Genomic DNA, 23,722 nt, shown 5'->3' with positions numbered 1-23,722 from the left:
AAGAGAAACCATTGAGATCAGCAGATAAAATTTCTCCTTTGAACATGTACTTTGCTTGCTTTCCTCTATGTCTCTTTGCCTTTTCTGCTCTGGAGAAACGTGTGTTCTCTCTTGAACATAGAGAGGATCTTTCTTTCCTCTCACATCTAAGTTAGTTTAAATAAAACTACCCGCTTCACTGAAAAAAAAAATACAAACAAACGTAATTACAGAGGAATAATGTGGATATAGCAGGCATGAAGTGGAGAAGTATTTACACTAACATACTGGAGAGGAAGAATTTTGAGGTCAGTGATTTTTATGAAATGAGAGTAAGACAAAGTTGTTCATGATATAAGAGCAACAATAGTATATAGACTGCGCTACCAAAATTTCTTAGGCAGTTTAAAAGATGACCTAATGATAGGGCCATTGGCCTCTATACATAAATGAGGCTCTATTCTTTCTTTCTTCAATGAATCACTGTGAGATAGACCATTACAAAGCTATTCATGATTGGGTTTCTGTCATACAATGTTCCAACATCAGTCCCTTCACCAGTGTACATTTCCCACTACCAACGTCTCCAGTTTCCCTCCCACCACCCCCTACCCCTTCCTCTCCACCTGTTTGCCTCTTTGACAGGCACTTTTCTTCTTTCTTTCTCTCTCCTTTTATACATTATGTTTTGCAATACAGGTACTAAGTGGTCAGTCATCGTGTTTCTTGAGTGCTCAGTCTTTTTATTGGGAAGTTATAGCTGGAGTAGCTTTTTGTTAACTGGGTGATGGCTTTGGGGTCTGGACGTGACTGCCATTGCTTCTAGAAATATAGGGAGATGGAGGGAGGTAGCCCAACTCCGAGCAAACCTGGAGATTTCAGTCACTAAACCTGCCTAGCTGAATTTTCAGCAGCTTACCATCTTGGTGAAGTCCCTCCAGTCTGGCTTGAGGCATGGCAGTGATTTTAGATTGTGGGAGTAAGTGGCGGCTAGGGGCTCTGTTGGGGTCAGCACTGGGCTAACCCACCCCCCTCCAATGTGCCTGGGGTCCGAGATTAACTGCGGCTTTTGTTCCCTTTCAGTATTTATGAGACTCTGAAGCAAGGCCGATAAATGAGCTTGTGTGGCTGAGCTGGAGGTGGTTTGTGAGCATGGCCACCCATGTACCTTACTTTCGGCAGTTTAATTTCTCAAGCAAAATAAGTCTTTAACCTTGAATCTAGACCTGACCTGAAAATTAAACTTTCCTTTGGCAAGTTACAGCCATGGGAACCTCAGTTTCTTTGTTCACAAAATGGGCAGAAGTAGTATTTTACTTCTATAGTTATGTGAATTAAATGAGATAGTACACGTTGTGACCTTGACCAATATGCTGCTTATCATGTTTGTTGCTCCAGTCTGGCTTGGGGCAGTGCAGTTGGGGTCCAAGATTAACTGTGGCTTTTGATCCCTTTCAGTATTTATGTTTTGGTACTTAGTACCAAACATAAATAGTACTTAGTTTGGTATCTCCAACTGAAGAAATTATGAGTTAGCATTGGAATACATGCTCACATCACATCTTCTAAATTCTTAATCCTTAAAAAGCACTTTTTTTCGGAGGTCTTTTTGCTTAATAGTTGGTCAGCATGTCTTTACACATATTTCTGCAAAGTTAAGAAAGTCTTTCCGAGTGGTCTGAATGGTGTGGCTGGTGAAAATTTAAGACTGGGGTTAACTTCCAGCTCTGCCATACAGTGGCCTAATTGTCCAGTTAGTGTTAGGGTTTAGATTGTTACTGAATTTCCAGTTTGAGTGTTTCTTGCTCAATTTTTTTTTTTACAGCTAATTCTTATATGGAACATAATTTGCCAGTAGTATATTAGATGATTATGAAAAATGTAGAGTCCAGACAAATAATAGTTTTAGAGAATTTGGGTTAGTGGGTCCAAATTGGAGGCATGGGAGTTGGAGGTGATAGCTGAAAGGAATGGAATGTATCCCCTCAAAGTGCTAAGTCCTCAGTTTGGGCCCTGACAGTGTCTGCACCCTTCAGTCTCATCAGTATGAATGCAGAGCTGTAGCCCTTCTGCACTGCAGGGCATGGATGGCCCTGTTAGCTCCAGTCCTGCTGGCCTGAGCAGTATCATGTTGCTGATTTTGAGCACTGATCTATGAGCTGTGAATTTAATTGTTGTGTTGGGTTGAATATCACTGAGAGTTGTCCCTTGATACTGTCAGCACATCCTCCTTCAGGTGAATGAATAGCAGGGGCCAGAAATAATGTTTATTTTGGTGGAGGTAGTATAGGGACCTACACTTTGAGATACATAGTTCTGAGTTTCTTGTTTCTTTCAGAGGCATAGAGGGTTACACTGGTTACGTAGAAGAATTCAGCAGAACTATGTTTTGAGCTTGAAAATGAACATAAAAATGTTGCACATCAGAATTTCAAGTGTGTTTGGGTGTGTTTTCTATTGAAACTCAGTATTAACACAGATGTCAAATGAAGGGACAAGCCTACCACCTGCAGGATAAAGCTGTTCAGTATCACAGAAACCAGAAAAGAAAATCCTAGAACATGGCTGGCTTTTGAAGGAGTCTATACTTCTGAGCCTTCCTTACTTAAGTGATTCAGGGATCAAAAATATAATCCATTATAGTAATACAAGATTATGTGGCAAAATAAGAAAGGAGAAAATAAAATAGGCATTGTCTGGTACTCCTATTAACTGTTGAGCTTTATCACATGCCCAGTACTGTTTTCCAGCACGTTTCTTTTACAGGCACCTCTAAGGACTAAATGCCTTCATTCCCATGTGTGATCTTCAGTTTTAGTTCTTTTTCCCCCATTTCTTATTTAAATACTTTACTCATTCACTGTTGTTCCTTAATTTTTTTGTAACAGTCTCATTCTTCACATTTCTTGCTGTTTGCTTAGCTTTCCTTTTTACTGTGTGGTATAATTTGAAAATGAGTGAAATAGCTTATAAAAGGCAATATTAAGTTCCTGGGTACTAAAGGAAGAAAAAAATTTACATTTTGAACTGGAGTGATAGTACAGCAGGTAAGGTGCTTGCTTTGCACACAGCTAACCCAGGTTCAATTCCCGGTACCCCATATGGTCCTCCAAGCCCACCAGGAGTTAATTCCTGAACTCAGAGACCTAGGAGTATTCCCTGAGCACTACTGGGTGTGGCCCAAAAGCCAACAAGAAAAATTCCGGTTTGTCTTGAAAAAAAAAAAAAAGCAACCCATTTTTTCTTCTATTTAAACTTATGCAGTTGCCTTTTGTTTTTCCCTTAAACTATCCTGAAGTTTGGTTTAAGACATAAGTGCTTATTTTTACATTAAAAAGTGCTAATACTTCAAAAGGGAACTTGGGTCGTGTGGCATCTAAGAAGATATACTTCTCATCAGTTTACCACATTCTCATCAAATTTACAAGACTTTTTATACCTATAGCTATATAAACTAGTGTTGACCTTATACTTCCTATGCTATTGTTACATATTTTTAATTTGCCTTTTTTTTTTTATGGTGGGGGCACACCTGACAGTTCTTTGTGTTTACTCCTGGCTCTGTATTCAGGGCTTATAATTGGCTCTGTGCTCAGAGATCACGCCTGGCAGTTTCAGGAGGCCGATGTATGATTCCGGGGGATTGAACTGGAGTTGACTGCAGGCAAGGCTAGTGTCTTAACCCTGTGATATTCTCCAGCTCCCTAGTTTTCTTCTTTTGGATATAAAATTTTTTATTGAGAAAGGATACTAATTCAAAGGGAAATGTGTGATGAGAGAGAAGAGAGAGAAATGAATTCCAGTGTAGGGATTAGAATTGTTTATTCCTGAATCACCAGCCAGCCAGATGCTTTACTGAAAACAGCTCTGATAGATGCAGTTGTTCCTTTATCTTTTCAAATGCTTTTGTGTCTATCCTTTATTCCTCTGCTCCTGTTCCTTTGTCCCCTCGGTGAATAAATACATCACTGGGTATGAAAAGTTGCATTATTACTAGTTTCTGTGTCTGCTTCAACTTGTCTTGATCTTAAACTTCCATTCCAAAGGTAAACCATGAGTGCAGTGGGGCTGGAGTTATAGGACAGTGAGTAGGGCAGCTGCCTTGCTTTGATTCCTGGTATCCCATATAGCCCCCTGAGCCCATCAGGAGTGATTCCTGAGCACCATCATGTATGACCCCCAAATCAAAAAGAAAATAAAACAAAAATGTCAAAGGTAAACCCTGGACCTAAACATTGCCTAGTTGTGGTTTTACTAATTTCTGGCACTGGGAAAGCACTAGGATCAAAAGATCTGTGCTTGAAATTCTCTGAATCTTATTTTTATGCCTTTCATTAAGAATATTTTCCTCATTTTTAAATTGTTCACAAATGAAGGACTAGAATAACCCGAAATAGTTATGTTCTGTGGGTCTTTTTTTGTTTGATTTTGGACCACACCTGGCAATGATCAGAAGTTACTCCTGGCTGTGCACTCAGAAATTACTTCTGGAATTGCTTCGGGGAATTGCATGGGATAGAGAGGATTGAACACAGGTTGGTCATATGCACTGCTAGCGCCCCTACCTGCTGTACTATCTTCCCAGCCCTGGTCGTTGTTCTTTAACAGAGTGATGGACGTAAGAATTTCTAATTGGAGGGATATTGAAGTAGTAGTGATATGGTATTAAAGGTGAGCCATCATAATTTTTTTCAAGATAATGTATTACAACACATACAAGGATATAGCTGTGTGTTTATTCTCTTTCATCATTGGATTTTATTTAAAATTTATATTTAAGTTAAATATAATTATTTAAAATTATATTTATTTAAAATTTTTAACTTGGTTACGTGGTTGACAACCATTTCCATTATGTTGTTTTATACTTTTAGTGTTACTTCATCACCCCTGTCACCATAGTGTCAGTCTACCATGGGATTTAAAAGTAAAAGTTTAGCACAGCGGGTAGGGTGTTTGCCTTGCACACAGCTGACCCGGGTTCGATTTCCAGCATCCCATATGGTCCCCTGAGCACCGAGAGTAGTAATTCCTGAGTGCAGAGCCAGGAGCAACTCCTGTGCATCGCCAGGTGTGACCCAAAAAGCAAAAAAAAAAAAAAAAAAAGTAAACGTTTAACTTTATTATTGTTTTTCAGTTCTACTTTTTCTGTGTTGTCATAATTCTGAACATCAAAGTTTCTTTTACTATTAGCCTAAATAATTACATTTTTCTGGCTTTATTATAGGTGTTTGCATATTAGAAAATAGTTCAGTTCACATAGCTGGTACATCTTATCAGGCATTGATAATTTTGAAATGAAGATGGCTTAGTTTCAGTGTAAACAAAACATTTTTAAGTTTTGTGGAGGCAATAAAATTTGTAGGCTAAACAAGAGTAATATATAGGTACTTATATCAAAGCTTTCTGAAGGAGGCTAGTCTAGACTCTGTTATATAACTTTGATCCTTGGTTTAAAAGCAAAATCAGTGTTCTACTAATCAGAGTTCTCCCCCACCCCACCTTTAAAACTGTATCTTAACTACTTACTGTGCATGCAGAGAATTGGGAGTACTTAAAAACTGTTCTTTGTAGTATGTATATTTCTTTCATTAAGATGTGGAAGGGAAAAATCTATTGAGAGATACTAATCGTTCTTTCGTGATTAACATAAAAATGCTTAAATTTTGGGCATATTAAGATGCCAAGACTATTGTTGAAGAATTTTTTTGGGGGGGTTAGAAGGTAAAGATTAAAGCTAGATTTGGGATTGGTGTTTGAATATTAAATGTAATTAATTATTATGAACAACTTTATAAAATATAATTAAAAATAAAGCTAGATTTGGAAGAATTGTTTCAAAATTGTGTATGTCAAAGGTTTAATATGCCTTATAATATAAAAATTTGTTTGATTTGCCTTTACTGTTATTCTCCTTTTTTTATAGGTTCCAGACAAGTTAATATTTGGTGACTGATGAAATGTATTAGATGGAAGTCTTTTTTAAACCGGGCAGACAAGTAAACGTACATATTTTTACTAATAGACAAATACCAGAACTGTAAACTAGGTGTAGATTTTTATTTTAAGGGTGTTTGCTGAAAAGTTTTGCTCAGCTTTCTCTGGATTTTGAACAAACTGTTAAAGTTTGTATTGCTGTGGGAAGATTTTAGAGTAAGGTTTTAAGATTTAAAGGCTTTTCTCTTAATTCTTGTTTATTACTCAAGTAGCAAATTAGGTTTAATTTTTTTGCTTTTGTTAGTTTAATTAGGGCCTTACCAGTTGGTGCTTTGGGTCTTTTCCCGGCTCTGTGCTCAGGTTTACCTCCTGGTGGTGCTGAGGGCATGTTGTGGTGCTTTGGTTTGAACTTCTCCTCCTGTATTCAAATCCTCTGGCCCAGTCTATCTAGCTAGCTCTTTGTCCTCAATGCTCCCACTTCCTCTCTTCCCATCCCACACTCTTCCTTTTCAGAGGGAAGGTTGATAGTTATAGAGATTCTTCTAATTTTTTATTTCTTTTAAATTTAAAAAAATTTTTAATTAATTTTTTAAGAGTTTAGAGGTTAGGGGCCAGAGTGATAGATAGTACAGCATGTTGGGTGTTTGCCTTGCATGCAGCTGACCTGGGTTTGCTTGCTCCCTAGCATCCCATGTCGTCCCCCAGAGCATCTCCAGGAGTGATTCCTTAGTACAGAGTCAGGAGTAACCAGTGAATGGTACAAAACAATAATAAAACAAAAAAGGAGTTTAGAGATTAGTGATTTCTAGGGAGAAGAGACGACGCTGCTACATGGATGCATATTAAATTTAACTGAACCTGGAGGCCAGAGCATTATAAGCTGCTAGGGTGCTGAACTGGGTTCAGTCCCCAGTACCATAAACAGTCCTCCGAAGCCAGGATTAAGCATTGAACACAGATGAGTGTGGCTGAAATAAACAAAACTAACAAAAATACACTTAGTAAATCAGTTAAACTTATATAAATGTATCAAGTTTATTAAATTTACTAGATGTATCAAACTGTTCTTGGTAGTTCGTTATTTACAAATTGGAGTTGATAATTTTGCCTTTTAAAGTTTCATGATCTGATGGCTGATTTTTTTCAGCCTTTTAAAACATATCTCAATGTTTTCTCCACTGCAGTATCTCATCCATTAAAGGGGTAGGGCTGGGCTACAAATATTAAAAGGGAAGGGGTAGGTTAGGGGGCCAGGGGGTGTTGTAGAAAAAAATATTAAAAGGTCTGAAAAATTGATGTTTCAGAGAAAGATGTTTAATTGTTCTGAATTGAAGCTGAAGAGAAGTCATAGTTTTATTCAGTTTCATTTTAAAGCCAAGAGCAATGAGAAGCCATTGGAGTGAGTGAATTGATTGATTTGATACTTTTGCTTTAATAAGAGATCTGATTTCTGGATTAAAAACTGATTTGGTGGGATAAAAATGAATCCAAGAAATCAGGATGTTGTTTCTTTTGTGCAGGGAGAGAGATTGGTAACTTGCAGTAGCAGTCTTTCACAAACTCTTAACTCTCCTTAAAAATAAGTTTAGAGGGGCCAGAAAGATGGTACAGTGAGTGATACTTGCTGTCCAGCTGACTGATTTGGGCTAGATCCCTGGCACCCCATTTAGTTCCCTGAGTATTTCCAGAAGTGAGTGATTCCTGAGTGCAGAACCTGGAGTAAGCCTTGAGCACAGTCAGGTGTGGCCACCAAACAAAGTTTAGGTATTCTCTAATTCTGTTGCTTATGATTAGTATCTGTGACCTAATTTTGTTCTTTTTTATTTTGTTTTGTTTTCAAACATTTGTGAATTTCAGTAACATTGTTTTATTTGATGGTATTCCAGTCTGAATGGGTTTTTAAAAAACCCAGTATGAATACCTTTATAGAGGGTTTCTTTTTAAGCTATCTTTACTAATTACGTGTAAGGAATCGATGTACTTGCTCACTGATAACGGAGCAGTGATGCCTGGTAAACTCTTTTACATGATAAATTAGGGTATCTCACTATATTTTTGTATTTATTTGTCTTTGTGTTCAGTTGTAAGTTAGAAGACTAAAGGCATTAACATGATTGTTCTCTTTAAATAATTTATGTAGTACATTGATAAAAATACTTGAAATTCTCTGTTTATTGTGATCAAATAATTGTCTTTCCTGTTCTCCCACTTACTTAGAGGAGAAACTATAGTCCTTATTTGAGGTTCAGAAGTATTTGAAGATACATATTTGACTCTGTCTTGTTTTTAATATCAAACCTCATTTTCTTCTTACTAGGTTTCCCAAATTTTGAAAATTACATTTTCCAAATTTAAAAAATTGTTTACTCTTAAAAGAAAAACTTCTGTTTAGGGCCTAAGCTCATCACATAGTCCACGCAGAATAAGGGCAGAAGGCAGTGCTGAGCTGGGGACTCAGGACACAACCATGGGCTTGGATGGAGACAAGACACTGTGTGTCCAAAGAGAATGCTCAAGGTCTGAGCATGCAGTTCCGCCTCTGGCCCACATTAGAGTTGAATGCAAAATGAGGAGTGTTCATTTGGGATTCAGGTCTCACCCTGACTCCTACACTGGCTCAAACTCATGCCGCAGAGGAAGGGCCCGGGGTCCTTTACGAAGACAGGGGGCAACATGGGCCACTTCATCTGGAGCACAGGGATCACCTTCTAAATGGCAATGAAATTCATCACTTTCCATAGCTAAACCACCTGGTACCACCTGAGACTGGGGAAAATTGAGTCCACAAATACTATAGGAAAATGCTGGCAGCTGCCCCTTTCCCTCTGGGGGTCTTAAACAGAGAACTAAGTAAACCCAGCATCCTTTGCTGGGACATCGCCGGCTGTTTTGCAAGATTTGAACAGAATGGCGTTGTCGGGGCATAAAGAAACTGCAGCGGCATTGCCTGCCCCTGCTGGCCGAGTGCAGCGCCTTCGGACATAGAGCCATGTGACAGAGCACGCAGTGGCTCATCCACTGTGGGGTGCTGTCAGCCAACCACTGGGTGACCTGGGACTTGGCGCAGGTATTTGACCTGGCACAGACACTCCGTGATAGCGTCCTGCTCTGCCAGCTACTCAACAACCTCCGGGCGCACTTCATCAACCTCAAGGAGATCATCCTGAGGCCACAGATGACCCAGGTGCTGCCCAGAGACGCAGGCAGGTGCGTGTTTGTCATGTGCAGATCGTTACAACATTCCAGTCGACCAAAAGCTTATATTTGGTCGACTGGGAACACCTGTAAAGGCGATTAGTGAACGCCCCAAAAGCCTTCGTCCCTGTCAGAGAGCCTGGCAAGCTACTGAGAGTATCCCGTCCGCATAGTAGAGCCTGGCAAGCTACCCGTGGCGTACTTGATATGCCCAAACCAGTAACGACTGTCCTCATTCCCCTGATCCTGAAAGAGCCATGAGGCTACACTAGCATGCGACAGGGATGAATGGAGACATTACTGGCTCCTGCTCAAGCAAATCGATGAACAATGGGATGACAATGATACAGTGATACAATTAATTTTGATTAGCCTCTTTTCTTGAATAAACTGTAATAAATGTCTTCATTATGCCAAGAATAGTTTAAGAAAGAATGTAGTCTTAAGAGTTTTGCTAATACAGAAATAACACTTTTTTTTGTATTAATGTCATTTACAATTAAGTGAATTTAGGAATAAGCAAATTGGGGACTGGGGAAGTAATTTGGTGGTAGGGAGTACAGTTTAGTTGAGAACCTGAATTTAATCTCCAGCACCGTGTGGTCAGATCCTCTGAGCACTGCAGAGTGTTGGTATCATAGTTTCTGAGCACCAATGGGCTAGCCCCTATTTTTTTTTTTAAACAAAAAGAAAAGAAGCGAATTCTATGGAAAAGGAGTACTCCTTACCCCTTTTATTAAAGGTAAGTACTACTACAAATTGGTGCTTTCTTTGAGACTCAGAAACTTGGGCTTTCCAAGAAATTTTGAGAAATTGAGAAATTAATGGTCTTCAAATCGTCATCTGTATAAATTTCAGTATGTGCTTATTTTGGAGCTCTTCATATATAGACAACTGTTCAGTAACATTGAAAAAATTTAGGTAGTTATCTTGAATTTTTTTTTTTTTTTTTTTTGCGGGAAAGGGGCAGTGGTGGTGGGGACACATCAGCAATGCTCAGGGGGTTGCTCCTGGCTCCCTGGTGGTGCTTGGGGAGCCATGTGGGATGCTGGGAATCCTGGGTCTGCTGTGTGCTGGGGAAGCACACTATCCACTGTACCATCGCTTTGGCCCCTCTTTGTAGTTTTTAACGAATTACATTAGGGGACCTTAGAAAGATAATGAATAAAAGTTAACCCTTAGGGACCTTAGAAAGATGGTGATTAACTGTTAACTTTTAAGTACTTCTTATGTTTGCTTGAACACTGTGCATAATTTCTATACCATACTTGTATCTTTCAATTTTACGCGTTGTTTTTAGTTTATATTACTTTATCTAGACCGACAGAATCTTGAATTATTTTGCTAGACTGATGTTTAGTACTCAGAACAGAATGTTAGAGACAAGGCAAAAAAAAAAAATTTCTGGGAAGAATGCCAGAAAATGTTGGTGTTTTCCTTTAGAAGTGATTGTTTGGTGGTAGGAAGGAAGGTACTTTTTTAAAAAATGAAATTGGTATGTTACTCATACAGAAATTTCATTTGAAAATTTAGGTTTTTTTCTCATCATATATTTTGGGTTCTATCAGAAATCTTTGGGGACATTCGTTACTTTCTTTACCACCCAGAGCAACCAAATAGAAAAAGTGACTTGTCTCCTATGAGGTTTATTGTGTAGAAAGAAAAAGATACTAACTAGATTTATGATGTTTGTATTTGCTTAGAAGCAAATTATTGAAATAGTTTAGAAATGAAGAAATTACATAACAGAAAATTAAATAAAATTATATTTTGTTTTGTTTTTGGGCCACACCTGGCAATGCTAAGGGCTTAGTCCTGGCTCTGCACTCAGGAATCACTCTTGGTGGGTCTTAGAATCAAACTTGGCTTAATTGTGCATGCAAGTCAAATGTCCTATCTGTTGTGTTTTTTCCAGCCCCAGTTCTTATTTATTGAAAAAAAAAGTGCTGTACCCGTAACCCTTTCAATTCTCTACCCCCTTGTTCCAGAAAAGAATTTATTTTTTAGGGAAAGGGAAAATAATGCAGGGACATACCCATATTATGGAAGGGTCTTCTAAGGTTGATTCCCTTTTATTTAAAATTTTTTTTTTGCTTTTTGGGTCACACCCGGCAATGCACAGGGGTTACTCCTGGCTGTGTTCAGGGGACCGTATGGGACGCTGGGACTCGAACCCGGGTCGGCTGTGTGCAAGGCAAACGCCCTACCCACTGTGCTATCACTCCAGCCCCTATTTTAAAAATTTTAATGAACTATTAGTTCACTACATTACATCAAGTGTCAGTGTCAGAACGTTATATAGGTTTCAGGTATATATCATTATAAATTAATATTAAGTATATAATACATTGCATTTGGACTATGAATGCTCCTGGAAATACGTTGGGTTGATCTTGAATTTGTTTGTTTGTTGGATATTTAGAATCTTTTTATAGTTAGCAGAATTTTTGTGATTCCCCCATATTCAGTTATCCAGTCCTTAAGAAGCTACGTTTTAGACCATTAATTTTTATTGGATTACTTAATATGATTTACTGAATTTCTTTTCATTTCAACAGTTTATTTGTTGATTTTTATTTTAGTTTAGTCTTAAAAATATCTCTTTTTGGCGTCCTTTGGGACACACACAGCAATCTCCCTCTTTTTTTTAGGAGGGCCCTTCCGAGCTTTTAGGGCTGACTCCTAAAAGCAGAAGAGGACATTAAAAATAAAAAAACAACCCTAATTTCTTGGTATTACATCTTTCCTCTCTGTTTATTGTAGTTTTGTCTCTCTTTAAGAGCTTTGCTGTAGATCCCAATTTGTCATAAAACCCATTTTCTTTTCTCTATGAATTGTAATGTATTGAGTTCTTGTATTGTGCTAACCATGGTCACAGAGATAACTGACCTTGTTCTAGAATCTCATAGATTAATGGAGTGAGTCCCTTTAAATTTCAATTGCATTTATCTATAGACTTCATCTAAACAAACATAGATGAAAAAACTGATAATTTTTTGATTAACATGCATATTATTAGTTTATGCGTGTTTAGTTTTTTAGTCTTTTCTTTAAAAGATTATTTCTCTAAAAAGTCATTATATTTAATTCCTTAACATATCTTCTCCCTCAGCCCCACCCCAATTTGAATGAAAGTAGTATATGAAGAAGGCAAATTTGAATGAGGCCAGTGCTAGTTTTGAATGTTCATGGAGATGTTCTGAGGGAACAGGTAGAGGGAATAAAGAGTTTGAACAAGTGATGAATTATTCTTAGGGAGGGGGTTACTTTGTAATTTTTTAAAAATGTTCACGAAGGTTATAAAAAACAAACCATTTATTAAGAGACACTCTAAAAGCAATATTGTAGATAGTTATTTCATGAAGGTTACAGTCTATACCTATAGACCAGTATAGGAGAAGGGCAGTCTTGGTATTATGTGGATGACTATTTGATTTGTAAAATTTGTGTTTATGATTTTACAGCATTTATGAAATTTAGTAGGGCATTTGCCTTGCACACAGCCAACCTGGGTTCAATTCCTCCAACCCTCTTGGAGAGCCCAGCAAGCTACTGAGAGTATCCCGCCCTTATGGCAGATCTGGCAAGTTACCCGTGGCTTATTCGATACGCCAGAAACAGTCACAACAAGTCTCACAATGGAGATGTTACTGGTGCCCGCTCGAGCAAATTGATGAGCAATGGGATGACAGTGACAGTGATGAAATTTAGTATATGCTAGACTTGTTCATGTAAATATTTGCATTTATTTCAGTTGATAAAAGGTATTTTAAATCTCTGGGGAGAAATTTTGGAATTCTTTATATTGAGGCTACATGATATTAATTTATGTTAACCTGTAACTTTTTTGGAAGTTGAATGACTATTTTGCATAAATGAGATTTCTAACTTGTTTAATAAAATTCTATTTGCATTTACTTTTTTTAGGGGGTTCTTAGTGTTATGAAGGATTATACTCTACTAGAATTTCTCAGTAGCTTATTTACCTAAAATCATTCTTAAAAAAAAAAGTTGTTTTTTTTTTTGCCACACCCCAAAACTTGGGACCTACTCTCCCACATGCTGTGTAGGGGCCATGTGAATTGTGGGGTGGGTGTTCAAACTTGGACCTCCTACGTGTAGAACATGTGCTCTAGCCCAATGAGCTAACTCTACAGACTCTTATTAGGGTCTTATTAGATCTTTTGAGATAGGTTTATAAGAACCTAATACTAAAAACTACATAAAACTACATCCTGTAGTTCTTATTGAACTGTAAGTTTAAGGGGCCATGTAATTCCAGGGATGTAACTCAAGATTTTTCCCATACTTGGCATGTGCTTTGCCACTTAAATCATATTCCCAGTCCCCAAAACCATTCTTTTGTATCATCATTTTTATAATCTTTTTAACTTGTATTGTAAAATATATTGGATTAATCATGCAGCCTAATGTGTTTCCATAACTGATTCTCTTTGAACATATATTTTATGCTTAAAATGACCTGAAGCAGTGACATGAAAGGGGAAAAAAATTAAATTTCAATTTGAATTTACTGTTTAAGAAACTTCATTAATCTTTCCTAGAGCACTAAGAGGCACAGAGTTTAGGGAAGGTGTTCAGCTTGCATGACTGTTTATATTGTGTTTTCAAGGACTTGATAGTTTCAGATAGCATTATAATAGGTGTCCGAGAGCTAGTTTCTGTTTTGTTGAATTCTCTGTTCTGTTGCATAAATAGGAAAATTGTAACAGTGAGACTGGCTACAGGACTGTGAAAAACACTGAAACATTGTCATTTTAATCAGAAAATAAGTTTCACAATTATAAAGGATACATGTTTCACAGTGTGGTGGGGAAAATGAGGGTGAGTTAAACACAGTGAATCACTATGACATAAAACATTTTATGTTTACTGTGGTAGAGTGCATTTGGGGAAAGGAGTGGTTCTAACTAATTTTTTTTTTTTTGTATTTCACTGTATCTATCTTGAGAACACTGGGAAAATGTCATATAATGATACTTATTAGCTTGGGAGGCTTTTTATAAGATTTAACCTGGGAAGCATTCAAGCAACTATTAGAGTGATAGATAGCAGGGGAAGGGCATTCAAGACATATTTGCTTGAATCATGTCCCATTGTTCCACTATCATTTATTGAAAAGGCTGCCCCTCCTTCATTGAATTACTTTTGCTCATTTGTCAAAAATTAATTGGCTGTATTTGTATGGATCTGGGTTTTCTGTCTATTCACATTGATAAGTGTGTCTGTCCCTCATCCAGAAAATGGTGAAAGACTGTATGCTTCCCTCTCTGTTCAGAAGCATGGTGTTATTCTTTACTATAGCTATCTCAGAAGGCTTAACATCATAAAACATTTCTTGAACATCAGAAAAAAATCTTGACACGGTTCTATTTTAAACATTTTGAGAATAAGCTTGTTTATGTCTACAAAGAGATTTACTAAGGTTTTGATATGAATTGCATTAAATCTATGTATCAGTTTAGGGAGAATTGACATCTGTTGAGTTCTCCAGTTTATGAACACAGTATATCTTTCCAAGTGTTTAACGTTGATTTATTTCATCTACATTTTATATACATATATTTATATTTTACCATACAGACTGTAGTCTGTGTGTGTGTGTGTGGCGTGCTAGGGATCAAACTTGGACCTTACATGTGAGAGTTAATGTATGTACTCTGTACGTTGAGCTGTTTCTCCCGCCACCCTCTTCCCCCAATGTTTTGTTAGGTTATATCTAAGTATTTTTTTTTTTACCTTAGGAACAACTATAACCATTATTTCATTTTTATTCCAGATCTGTTGAATATTCCAGTATTCAGAAATAAAATAGGTTTTTGTGGTTTATTATATTTCCTTTGATTACTTAACTCACTTCGAGCGGGCACCAGTAACATCTCTCATTGAGAGACTTATTGTTACTGTTTTTGGCTTATCCAGTATGCACAGGTAGCTTGCCAGGCTCTGCCGTGCAGGTTCCATACTCTTGGTAGCTTGCCCAACTCTCTGAGAGGGGCGGAGGAATCAAACGGGTAGGCCGAGTGAAAGGCGAATGCCCAACCGCTGTGCAATTGCTCCTCGAACAAATCAATGAGCAACGGGATGACAGTGACTTAACTCACTTATTCTAGAATTTTTGTTTGATGGTTTCTTAGGATTTTCTAGAAAATTTCATCTGCAAATACAAACAATTTTATATCATCTTTTAATTTAGCATACCCTTAATTTTTGGGGGGTGAGAATCACACCCAGTGATTCTCATGGCCTTTTTCCTGGATATGTGCTCAGGGAGAACCATATATGGTGCCAGTGATCAAACCAGGGTTGCTGGCTGCAAGATAAGTAAGTGCCTTCATCCCTGTGCTTTCTCTCTAGTCCCATGCCCCTAATATTTTTCTCTTAATAAGCTAACAAGACTTTAAATGAGAATGGTGAGAGTAGACATCATTACTTTGTTACTGAACATGGAGGGAAGGACACAGTCTCTCACCATTAAATATGATGTTAGTTGTAGACCTTTTCCTTAGTCTCTGTTTCAGGAATTTTCTCTACTGATTACATAATGGCAAAATCATGTAATTGTTCTCATTAGTATTGTAATGATTTGATAGATTTCATTGATGGATTTCTTTTGGTGGGTTTTCTTTTGTTGTGGGACCACACCTGGCAGTGGCTAGGGACTACTTTTTGCTTGGTACAGTAGTGTTATTTTGGTAGTGCTTGGGGATGATGTGCATCCTGGGAATCAAACCCAGGGTTCTCTCAGACTAAGCATATGCCCTATCTAGCCCTTCTATTGCTTCCACTCCACATTGATGATGATGATGATGATGATGATGATGATGATGATGATGATGATTTTAAATAATGAATCAACCTTGCGTACCTGGAATAAATTTTTCTTGGTTGTCATAAATTACAAATGTATTGTTTGATTTATTTTTAAAGAAGTACAGTAGTTTTATTTAGAGAAGTAGTAAGAGAAAGCGAGTGAGAAAATGAGGACTCTCAAGGGGAGAGGGCTAAGAGTTCACAATTCAGGTTGAGAAGTGGGTAGATCTCCAAGATAGAGAATATATTTACTTAAATTTTATTGAAAACTTTTTTGTTGATGGTGATGATGAGAGATACTGGTATGCATTTTTATTTGTGCCATCTTTGTTTTTGGTGTCAGGGTTGTACTGACCTTATAAAGTAATGAAAAAAGCCCTTGTTCTATTTTTTGAAGATCAAAAAAAAATCTATTGAGAGTGTTATCTTAGTATTTTGTTTTCTGGAAAGTACATAACACCAGATATACTGGGATGAATTGCTTTAATTGAAATTTACTTTCTTTATAGTTGAATATGGCTTTTTGTAGGCTGTTGTATGGCCAAATGTATCAAATTTCTGTTCCTATGAATTGCTTTTCTTTTGGTAGAAAAAATGAAAATGTAGTAATCATTAATGTATAAGCAGTACTTTTGTACTTTGAGAATAGAAACATTCTAAATTTTTGCTGGATCCTGTGATGTTGAATTGTTGAATTGCTATAGCTGAGCAGACTGAATTATGAAGATATGGAATTATCCATAATTTGGAATTACTATAGAAATTGAATCAGATGTGGGAATGAGTTAGTGAAAGGTTTGGTAACTTGTTCATCAAGGTCAGAATTTTGAACTTAATTCCAAGTCCAGGTCACAGTCTATTAAGTCAGTGGTATTTAATTAGGGAGGAACATTAGATCACCAGTGGTTATTTGCCCAGAAGCAAAAAGAAAGTACACACACATATATATATATATATATATATATATATATATATACCCTCCTCTGTTCTACCCAACCCCAATTCAAGCTATCTCCTGCGGAAAACAAACAAAAAATCATTATTTTTTGGTTAATCAGTGTTGTTTCAGAGTTCATCATATGCTATAGCTTAAGCTGTTGGAATTAGTTGTTTCAAGAGGTTAGTTGATTATATAAACTTGTGAGTCAGATTTAACCTGTGAACTAAGAATTTCATATTTTAAAATGGTTGTAAAAATAAATAATATTTTGCAGCATGTAAAAATTCTGTGAAATTTAGTTTCCAGTTCACATAAAATTTTATTAGGACATAATGCTGCCCGCTCGTTTACTGTCTTACATATGTTTTTATGTTGCAGTTGCAAAATTGCATAGTTGTTTGCAAAGCTTAAAATATTGACTATCTTTTTCACAGAAGTTGTCATTGTTTTAAAATGATAAAGCGGGTAGTAAATGATTGCTTTTGTATTGTTCAGAAAAGGAGACTACCTTTGTTGATATTTTCATTAAGATTCTGGAAATGTGTTTTAGAGAACAGCTATTGAGTAATAGATAAATGATATTATCAGTCTTTTTGTATAGTGGACTTAGTAGTTACCAGATTTCAGGAGTTTCTCAAAGAACTAAGAGTTTACAATACTGACAGTTCTTTGTCTTCTGTAGTTAAGAGTATGTACACGGGCTGGAGTGATACTATAACAGGTAAGGCAATTGCCTTCCACACGGCCAACCTGGGTTCGATTCCCAGCATCCCATATGGTACCCCGAGCACTGCCAGAAGTAATTCTGAGTGCAAAGCCAGGAGTATCCCCTGTGCATCGCTGGGTGTGACCCAAGAAGTTAAAAAAAAAAAAAAGTATGTACACAGTATCAGTACTGCCACAGATTCTAATTATATTCTAGTGCTGGTACACTGTAGAGCAATAGCTCTTAATTTTTTGGTGTAAGACCTTAAAAGCTTTTATTGTGGTCTACATCATCCGTATTTCTCATATTAGAAATTAAGATAAAATTGAAATATATTTATTAAAAAAATCACAATGATTGGAGTTGGGGATGCGGCTCATTGGCAAAATGCACGTCTTGGAGACTTAAGTTCAATCTCTGTCACTGCAAAAACCAAACAGAAAACTTAAAATGACAATAATAAATCTATTATGTGTTAACAGAACTCAAAGTTTTTATGAACATATTAGTAAATTTAAAAAACCTAATGATTAGTAAAAGACAACTGGATTTTTACATCTCCTCAGACTTCTTATATAGTATTTCAATAATAGGAATTCTGGCCATAAATATAGAGAAATGGAGGTTCTTAAAAATTTTTTTTTAAAAAATTAAAATAGGACCTACAAATCAGACTTGCTGGGGCCTAGAGCACTTTGGGCTTTGGAGCCACTCCTGATATTTATTTGGGGCTACACTGTGATATACTTGGAGGACTTTGGATGTGGTACATTGGGTTCAACTGAGGACCTCACATATGCTAGCCATCCTCTTGACCACTTGAGTCACACTCCTAGGCCAGGAAGGAGTATTTAAATAGTTATTTCATATAATTGTGTATATTGGTCTTCTTTGATATTATACTCAAACAACTGGTCATTTGTTTATGTATTTATTAGTTTACCTTTCTGAGCAATTCAGGAGCAGTGGATGAGGGAGGTAGAGTGGGGTTGTCCGAAGCCACTCCCGGTGTTTGTTACCTGTTTGGCTCTGTGGGCCAGATGTTTCAATGCTTGGGTCCTATACAGACTGGTGGTGCCACATGTTACCATGTGGCTAGACCTGGTGCTATTCTGGAGCCAAGCAGTGCTGGGCATCTAACTTGGAACCTCAAACATGCTACGCTTATACTTCAGGCTTTTGAGCTATCTCCCTGGCTCCTTTATTTATTTCATTTAAAACTGAAACTTTGCTTTTCATCCATCCCCCTCAACCCATTTTCATTGTTGTGATGACCAAGGCTGTGTTGCTTTTACAGTTTGACTGTAGTGGTTATTGCATGTGCATATCATGTTGTGGTGAGTGCACATACGGTTAAGATGCTCACTAGGGTTTGCATTCCTTTAGCTGTGATGTGCACACAAGGGCTTGCCCAGGGATCGCACTAATTGAGTGATACACATTCTGAGTTTAGTGTTCTCACAGGGATGAAGTCCTTTCAGTGCTTGCCAGGGGTCACAGTGTTCACCAGATCACATCCCTTACTGTTGTTGACTCACACCTGACATCAGTGTGGCAGAAAATTATATGCTGCACAAGGCACCACAGAGCAGAATTGCTAGACACAGACAGACATAAAAAGCATGATTGCCAGGATTGCAATTATTAGCACATTGGTTACACTGGCTATTTGAACTCAGGACTATATGCTTGCAAATCATGAATTCTAAAACATTGAGGTATTCTTTGGGGACTTCGCCCCATTAAAAACTGGTTTCTTGTAATATAATTTAACTAGAATAAATTGTATTTTTAAAAGAGACAAGTTTATGAGTTTTTAAAATTAAAGCAAATAGTCCTGAAAGCACCACCAAAGTCAAGATAGAGAAAATTTCCATCACACCCGCCTTCCCCCAGGTTTCCTTTCACCTTTTACTTCCAGGTCTGGCAACATCTGATTTTATTTTTATTCCTGTAGTTTTCACTTTCTAGAATATAATGTAAATTAATGACTGAACTATATAGATTTTTCAGTTTACTTAGGATAAAAGTATTTGTGGTTCACCTGTTACTGCATTTATTAGTAGCTCAGTTTTTATTATAATATGGAAGCTTAAGTACCCATTATCTGGGTATTGGGGTGTTTTCTGGTTTGGGTGATTGTAAATATGCCTCTCTCAACATTCACATACAAATTTTCGTACTTTTGTTTTTCATTTCTTAGATAAATATCCATTCATGTATGATTGGTGTATGTTTAACTGTAAGAAGCTGTTAAGCTGTTTTTGGCATGCATCTCCCATCCCAACTGGTTCCTCCAAGCCATCATTTTCTTAGTGATCCCTTCTCTATTCCAGCTGCCTTCTCCCCTCTGCTTATGAAGCAGTCTTCCAGCTATGGGGCAATCCCCCTGGCCCTTGTATCTACTGTCCTTGGATGTCAGCCTCATGTGATGTTATTTTATACTCCACAAATGAGTGCAGTCTCTGTATGTTTGTCCCTCTCTTTCTGACTCATTTCACTTAGCATGATACTTTCCATGTTTATCCATTTATAAGCAAATTTCATGACTTCATCTCTCCTAATAGCTGCGTAGTATTCCATTGTGTAGATGTACCAAAGTTTCTTTAACGAGTCATCTGTTCTAGGGCACTCGGTTTGTTTCCATATTTTGGCTATTGTGAACAGTGCTGCAATGAATATATAGGTACAGATGTCATTTCTACTGTGCTCTTTTGCATCCTAAGGATATATTCCTGGAAGTGGCTTTGCGAGGTCATGTGGAAGCTCAATTTCTAGTTTTTGAAGGACTGTCCATATTGTTTTCCAGAAAGTCTGGACCAGTTGGCATTCCCACCAACAGTAAAGGAGCGTCCCCTTTTCCTTACATCCACGCCAGCATTGGTTGTTTTTGTTCTTTTGAATGTGTCCAGTCTCTGTGGTGTGAGATGATATTTCATTGTTGTTTAGATTTGCATCTCCCTGATGACTAGTAATGTGGAGCATTTTTTCATGTGCCTTTTGGCCATTTGTATTTCTTTTTTGAGGAAACTTCTGTTCATTTCTTCTCCCCATTTTTTGATGGGGTTGGAGGTTTTTTCTTATACAGTTCTACAAGTATCTTGTATATCCTGAATATTAATTCCTTATCAGATGGGTATTGGGTAAATATTCTTTCCCAATCTGTGGGCTCTTTCTGTATTTTGGTCACTGTTTCTTTTGAAGTGCAGAAGCTTCTTAGTTTGGTGTACTCCCATTTGTTTATGTTTGCTTCCACTTGCATGGTCAGTGCTGTTTCATCCTTAAAGACGCTTTTAGCTTCAATGTCATGGAGAGTTCTGCCTACATTTTCTTCTATGAACCTTATAGATTCATGTCTGATATTGAGGTCTTTAATCCACTTTGATCTGACTTTTGTGCCTGGCATTAGACAGAGGTCAGAGTTCATTTTTTTGCAGGTAGCTATCCAGTTTTCCCAGCACCATTTGTTGAAAAGGCTTTCCTTGTTCCACTTTGCGTTTCTTGCACCTTTGTCAAAGATTAAGTGGCCATATATTTGGGGGTCTGTGACAGGATATTCAACTCTGTTCCATTGATCTGCAGGTCTGTTTTTATTCCAATACCATGCTGTTTTAATTACTACTGCTTTGTAGTAGAGTTTGAAGTTGGGGTTGGGGAAGGTGACGCCACCCATCTTCTTTTGAGATGCATGCCGAAAGTAGATAGTGGACGAAACATGATGACTTCTCAGTGTCTGTGTTGCAAGTTGTAATGCCGAAAAGTAGAGAGTATGGGAAATATTGTCTGCCTTAGAGGCAGGGGGAGGGTGGGAAAGGGGCATTATACGAGGGATATTGGTGGTGGGGAATATGCACTGGTGGAGGGATGGGTGTTTGATCATTGTGAGATTGTAACCCAGTCATGAAAGCTTGTAACTATCTCACGGTGATTCAAGAAAATTTAAAAAATTAAAAAAAAAAAGAGAAGCTGTTAAACTGTTTACCAAAGTGTACCAACCATTTTGAATTCCCGCCATTAATGTGAAAATTCCGTTTGTTTACATATTTATCAGAACTTGGAGCTGTCCAGTTTTATTTTAGCCACTCTTATAAGTTATTAAATTTCAGCTTATACTTACATAATACCAAAATATCTTATTGTATTTTCCACTTGGGCTAGAGCCATAGCACAGCAGTTGGGCTTTCGCTTTTCACGCGGCCGACCTGAGTTCGATTCCTCCGCCCCTCTCGGAGATCCCGGCAAGCTACCGAGAGTATCGAGCCCGGCAAGCTACCCGTGCGTATTGGGTATGCCAAAAACAGTAACAATAAGTCTCTCAATGAGAGACGTTACTGGTGCCTGCTCGAACAAATTGATGAGCAACGGGATGACAGTGACAGTGATTTTCCACTTAAATAATTTTGAAAAAAATTTTTTAATCCTTTGCTTTGTTTCTATGAATTAGGTGGTCTGTCATCTTACTGATTTGTGATATATCTTTATATTTTGAATATGTTCTTTTTTTAGATATTATTTGAAAATATTCTTTCTCAGACTCATTTTCCCCTTTACCTTTTGAAGAAGTCTTAATTTAATAAAGTTCAATCAGTTTTTTTCTATTGTAGCTATGCATTATGCGCCGTAAGAAAATTTTTACAATTTAAGGTTTTATTTTATTTTCATTTTATTTAGGATTACTCTCTTTCCTTTTCTCTCTTTCACCCACATCCTTCCAGAGGGAGACCTTGCTTTTGATGTGTTTCATTTGACATGTATAGGTTTGTTCTGGATTTTCTAATCTGTCCTTTGATACATCCTCCTCCCCCAACAGTCTGGATTATTGAAGTCTTGATATAATAAGCCTTTAAAACAGATAGCATGAGTTCTGTTCTGTATATCCTTTTCAGAATTATTTTAGGCTTTCAGTCCCTTTTCTGTGAGAGTCAGGGGGGATAGTTTCTTAAAAGTTAGTTACAGCATAGTTCTGGAATCATTAATGAATTATTATGTAGCATTATGTTTTCGGTAACATTAAAGTTGAGTGGATTTTTTTCAGCATTGAATGGTTTATTGTTTTTGTGTTTTTTGGTCTTTGGAAATTCATTTGGGAAGGAGTGGTTTTCTGATGTTATAAACCTTTGAAATATTGGCCATTGTTGTTCAGTGTTGTCATATATGTTAGTAATACCACGGATCACATCAGAAAATTCCTTATTGAGAAGGTGTCAGGATAATGATGATAGAAATTGAAATTTAGGAGGAAAAATACTAGTTTTTGCTTGAAATCAGAATTTTATAATTGGCTTTAATTACTGTTGTTTTTCTTGACACAGTAGATTTACTTGGTTCATTTTTATTACTCTGCCAGGTATTTAAGTCTGAATAACCATGGTTGATTTATTCAATACTCAGTCATTCAAAGAGTTTTCCTTGAGATTTTGTTATACCTCAGTATATAATGTGAAATGCTTTGGCTTCTCATGACATAGAATATTGAAAAATATATACATTGAGATTTAATAAAACCAACCATTTTATTGTTTTTCATCAAGGACATTTCTTATGTGAAATGAAACTGGTCTTTTCCGTAGAGATCTCGTGCTTTATGTGACACTTTTCATTATAGTGGATGTTAATGTACAGAGGCTCTAAACCAGTTCTTAGACAGTACATGAATGATATTTTTGGAACACTTGAGATTGCTATACTACGAGGCAGTTTCTTTACAAACTAATATATTGTTATTTTATTATCTTGTAGGTGCTATACTTGGTAGATCAGAAACTCAGGAGTGTATTTACTATAATGCTAATTGGGAGAGAGATAGAACCAACCGAACTGGTGTGGAGCCCTGTTATGGTGACAAAGATAAACGGCGACATTGTTTTGCAACCTGGAAGAATATTTCTGGTTCCATTGAAATAGTAAAACAAGGCTGTTGGCTGGATGATATCAACTGCTATGATAGGTAAGGAAATTTTATCTTTTTTTCTGATAATGTTGGATACTTTTCATTATTTTTTTTTAATGAACAATATTTAAAATGGAATTATGGAGTTTATTATAACATGTTATAATAATGTGTGTCTTTTAAAGTAATGTAAGAAATATAACATACTTGTTTTTTTTTTCTTAGTCTTTGAATAATCTAT

General features: G+C 37.0%; 1 protein-coding gene and 1 pseudogene across 2 annotated transcripts in view; both read left to right on the top strand.

Moving 5' to 3' along the window:
* The window catches only part of ACVR2A (activin A receptor type 2A), a 94,367-nt gene that overhangs the window by 34,470 nt on the left and 36,175 nt on the right, over positions 1-23,722 (top strand). For both annotated transcript variants that reach the window (XM_055123506.1, XM_055123455.1), the window contains exon 2: positions 23,331-23,538. In XM_055123506.1, the coding sequence (XP_054979481.1) occupies positions 23,331-23,538 (208 nt within the window). The remainder of the gene's footprint in view (positions 1-23,330; positions 23,539-23,722) is intronic.
* LOC129401000 (small Cajal body-specific RNA 11) lies at positions 11,696-11,814 on the top strand (annotated as a pseudogene).

This window comes from Sorex araneus, chromosome 1 (assembly GCF_027595985.1).
Source record: "Sorex araneus isolate mSorAra2 chromosome 1, mSorAra2.pri, whole genome shotgun sequence".
Classification (NCBI taxonomy): Eukaryota; Metazoa; Chordata; class Mammalia; order Eulipotyphla; family Soricidae; genus Sorex; species Sorex araneus.
This window is presented reverse-complemented; position numbering and strand designations above follow the sequence as displayed.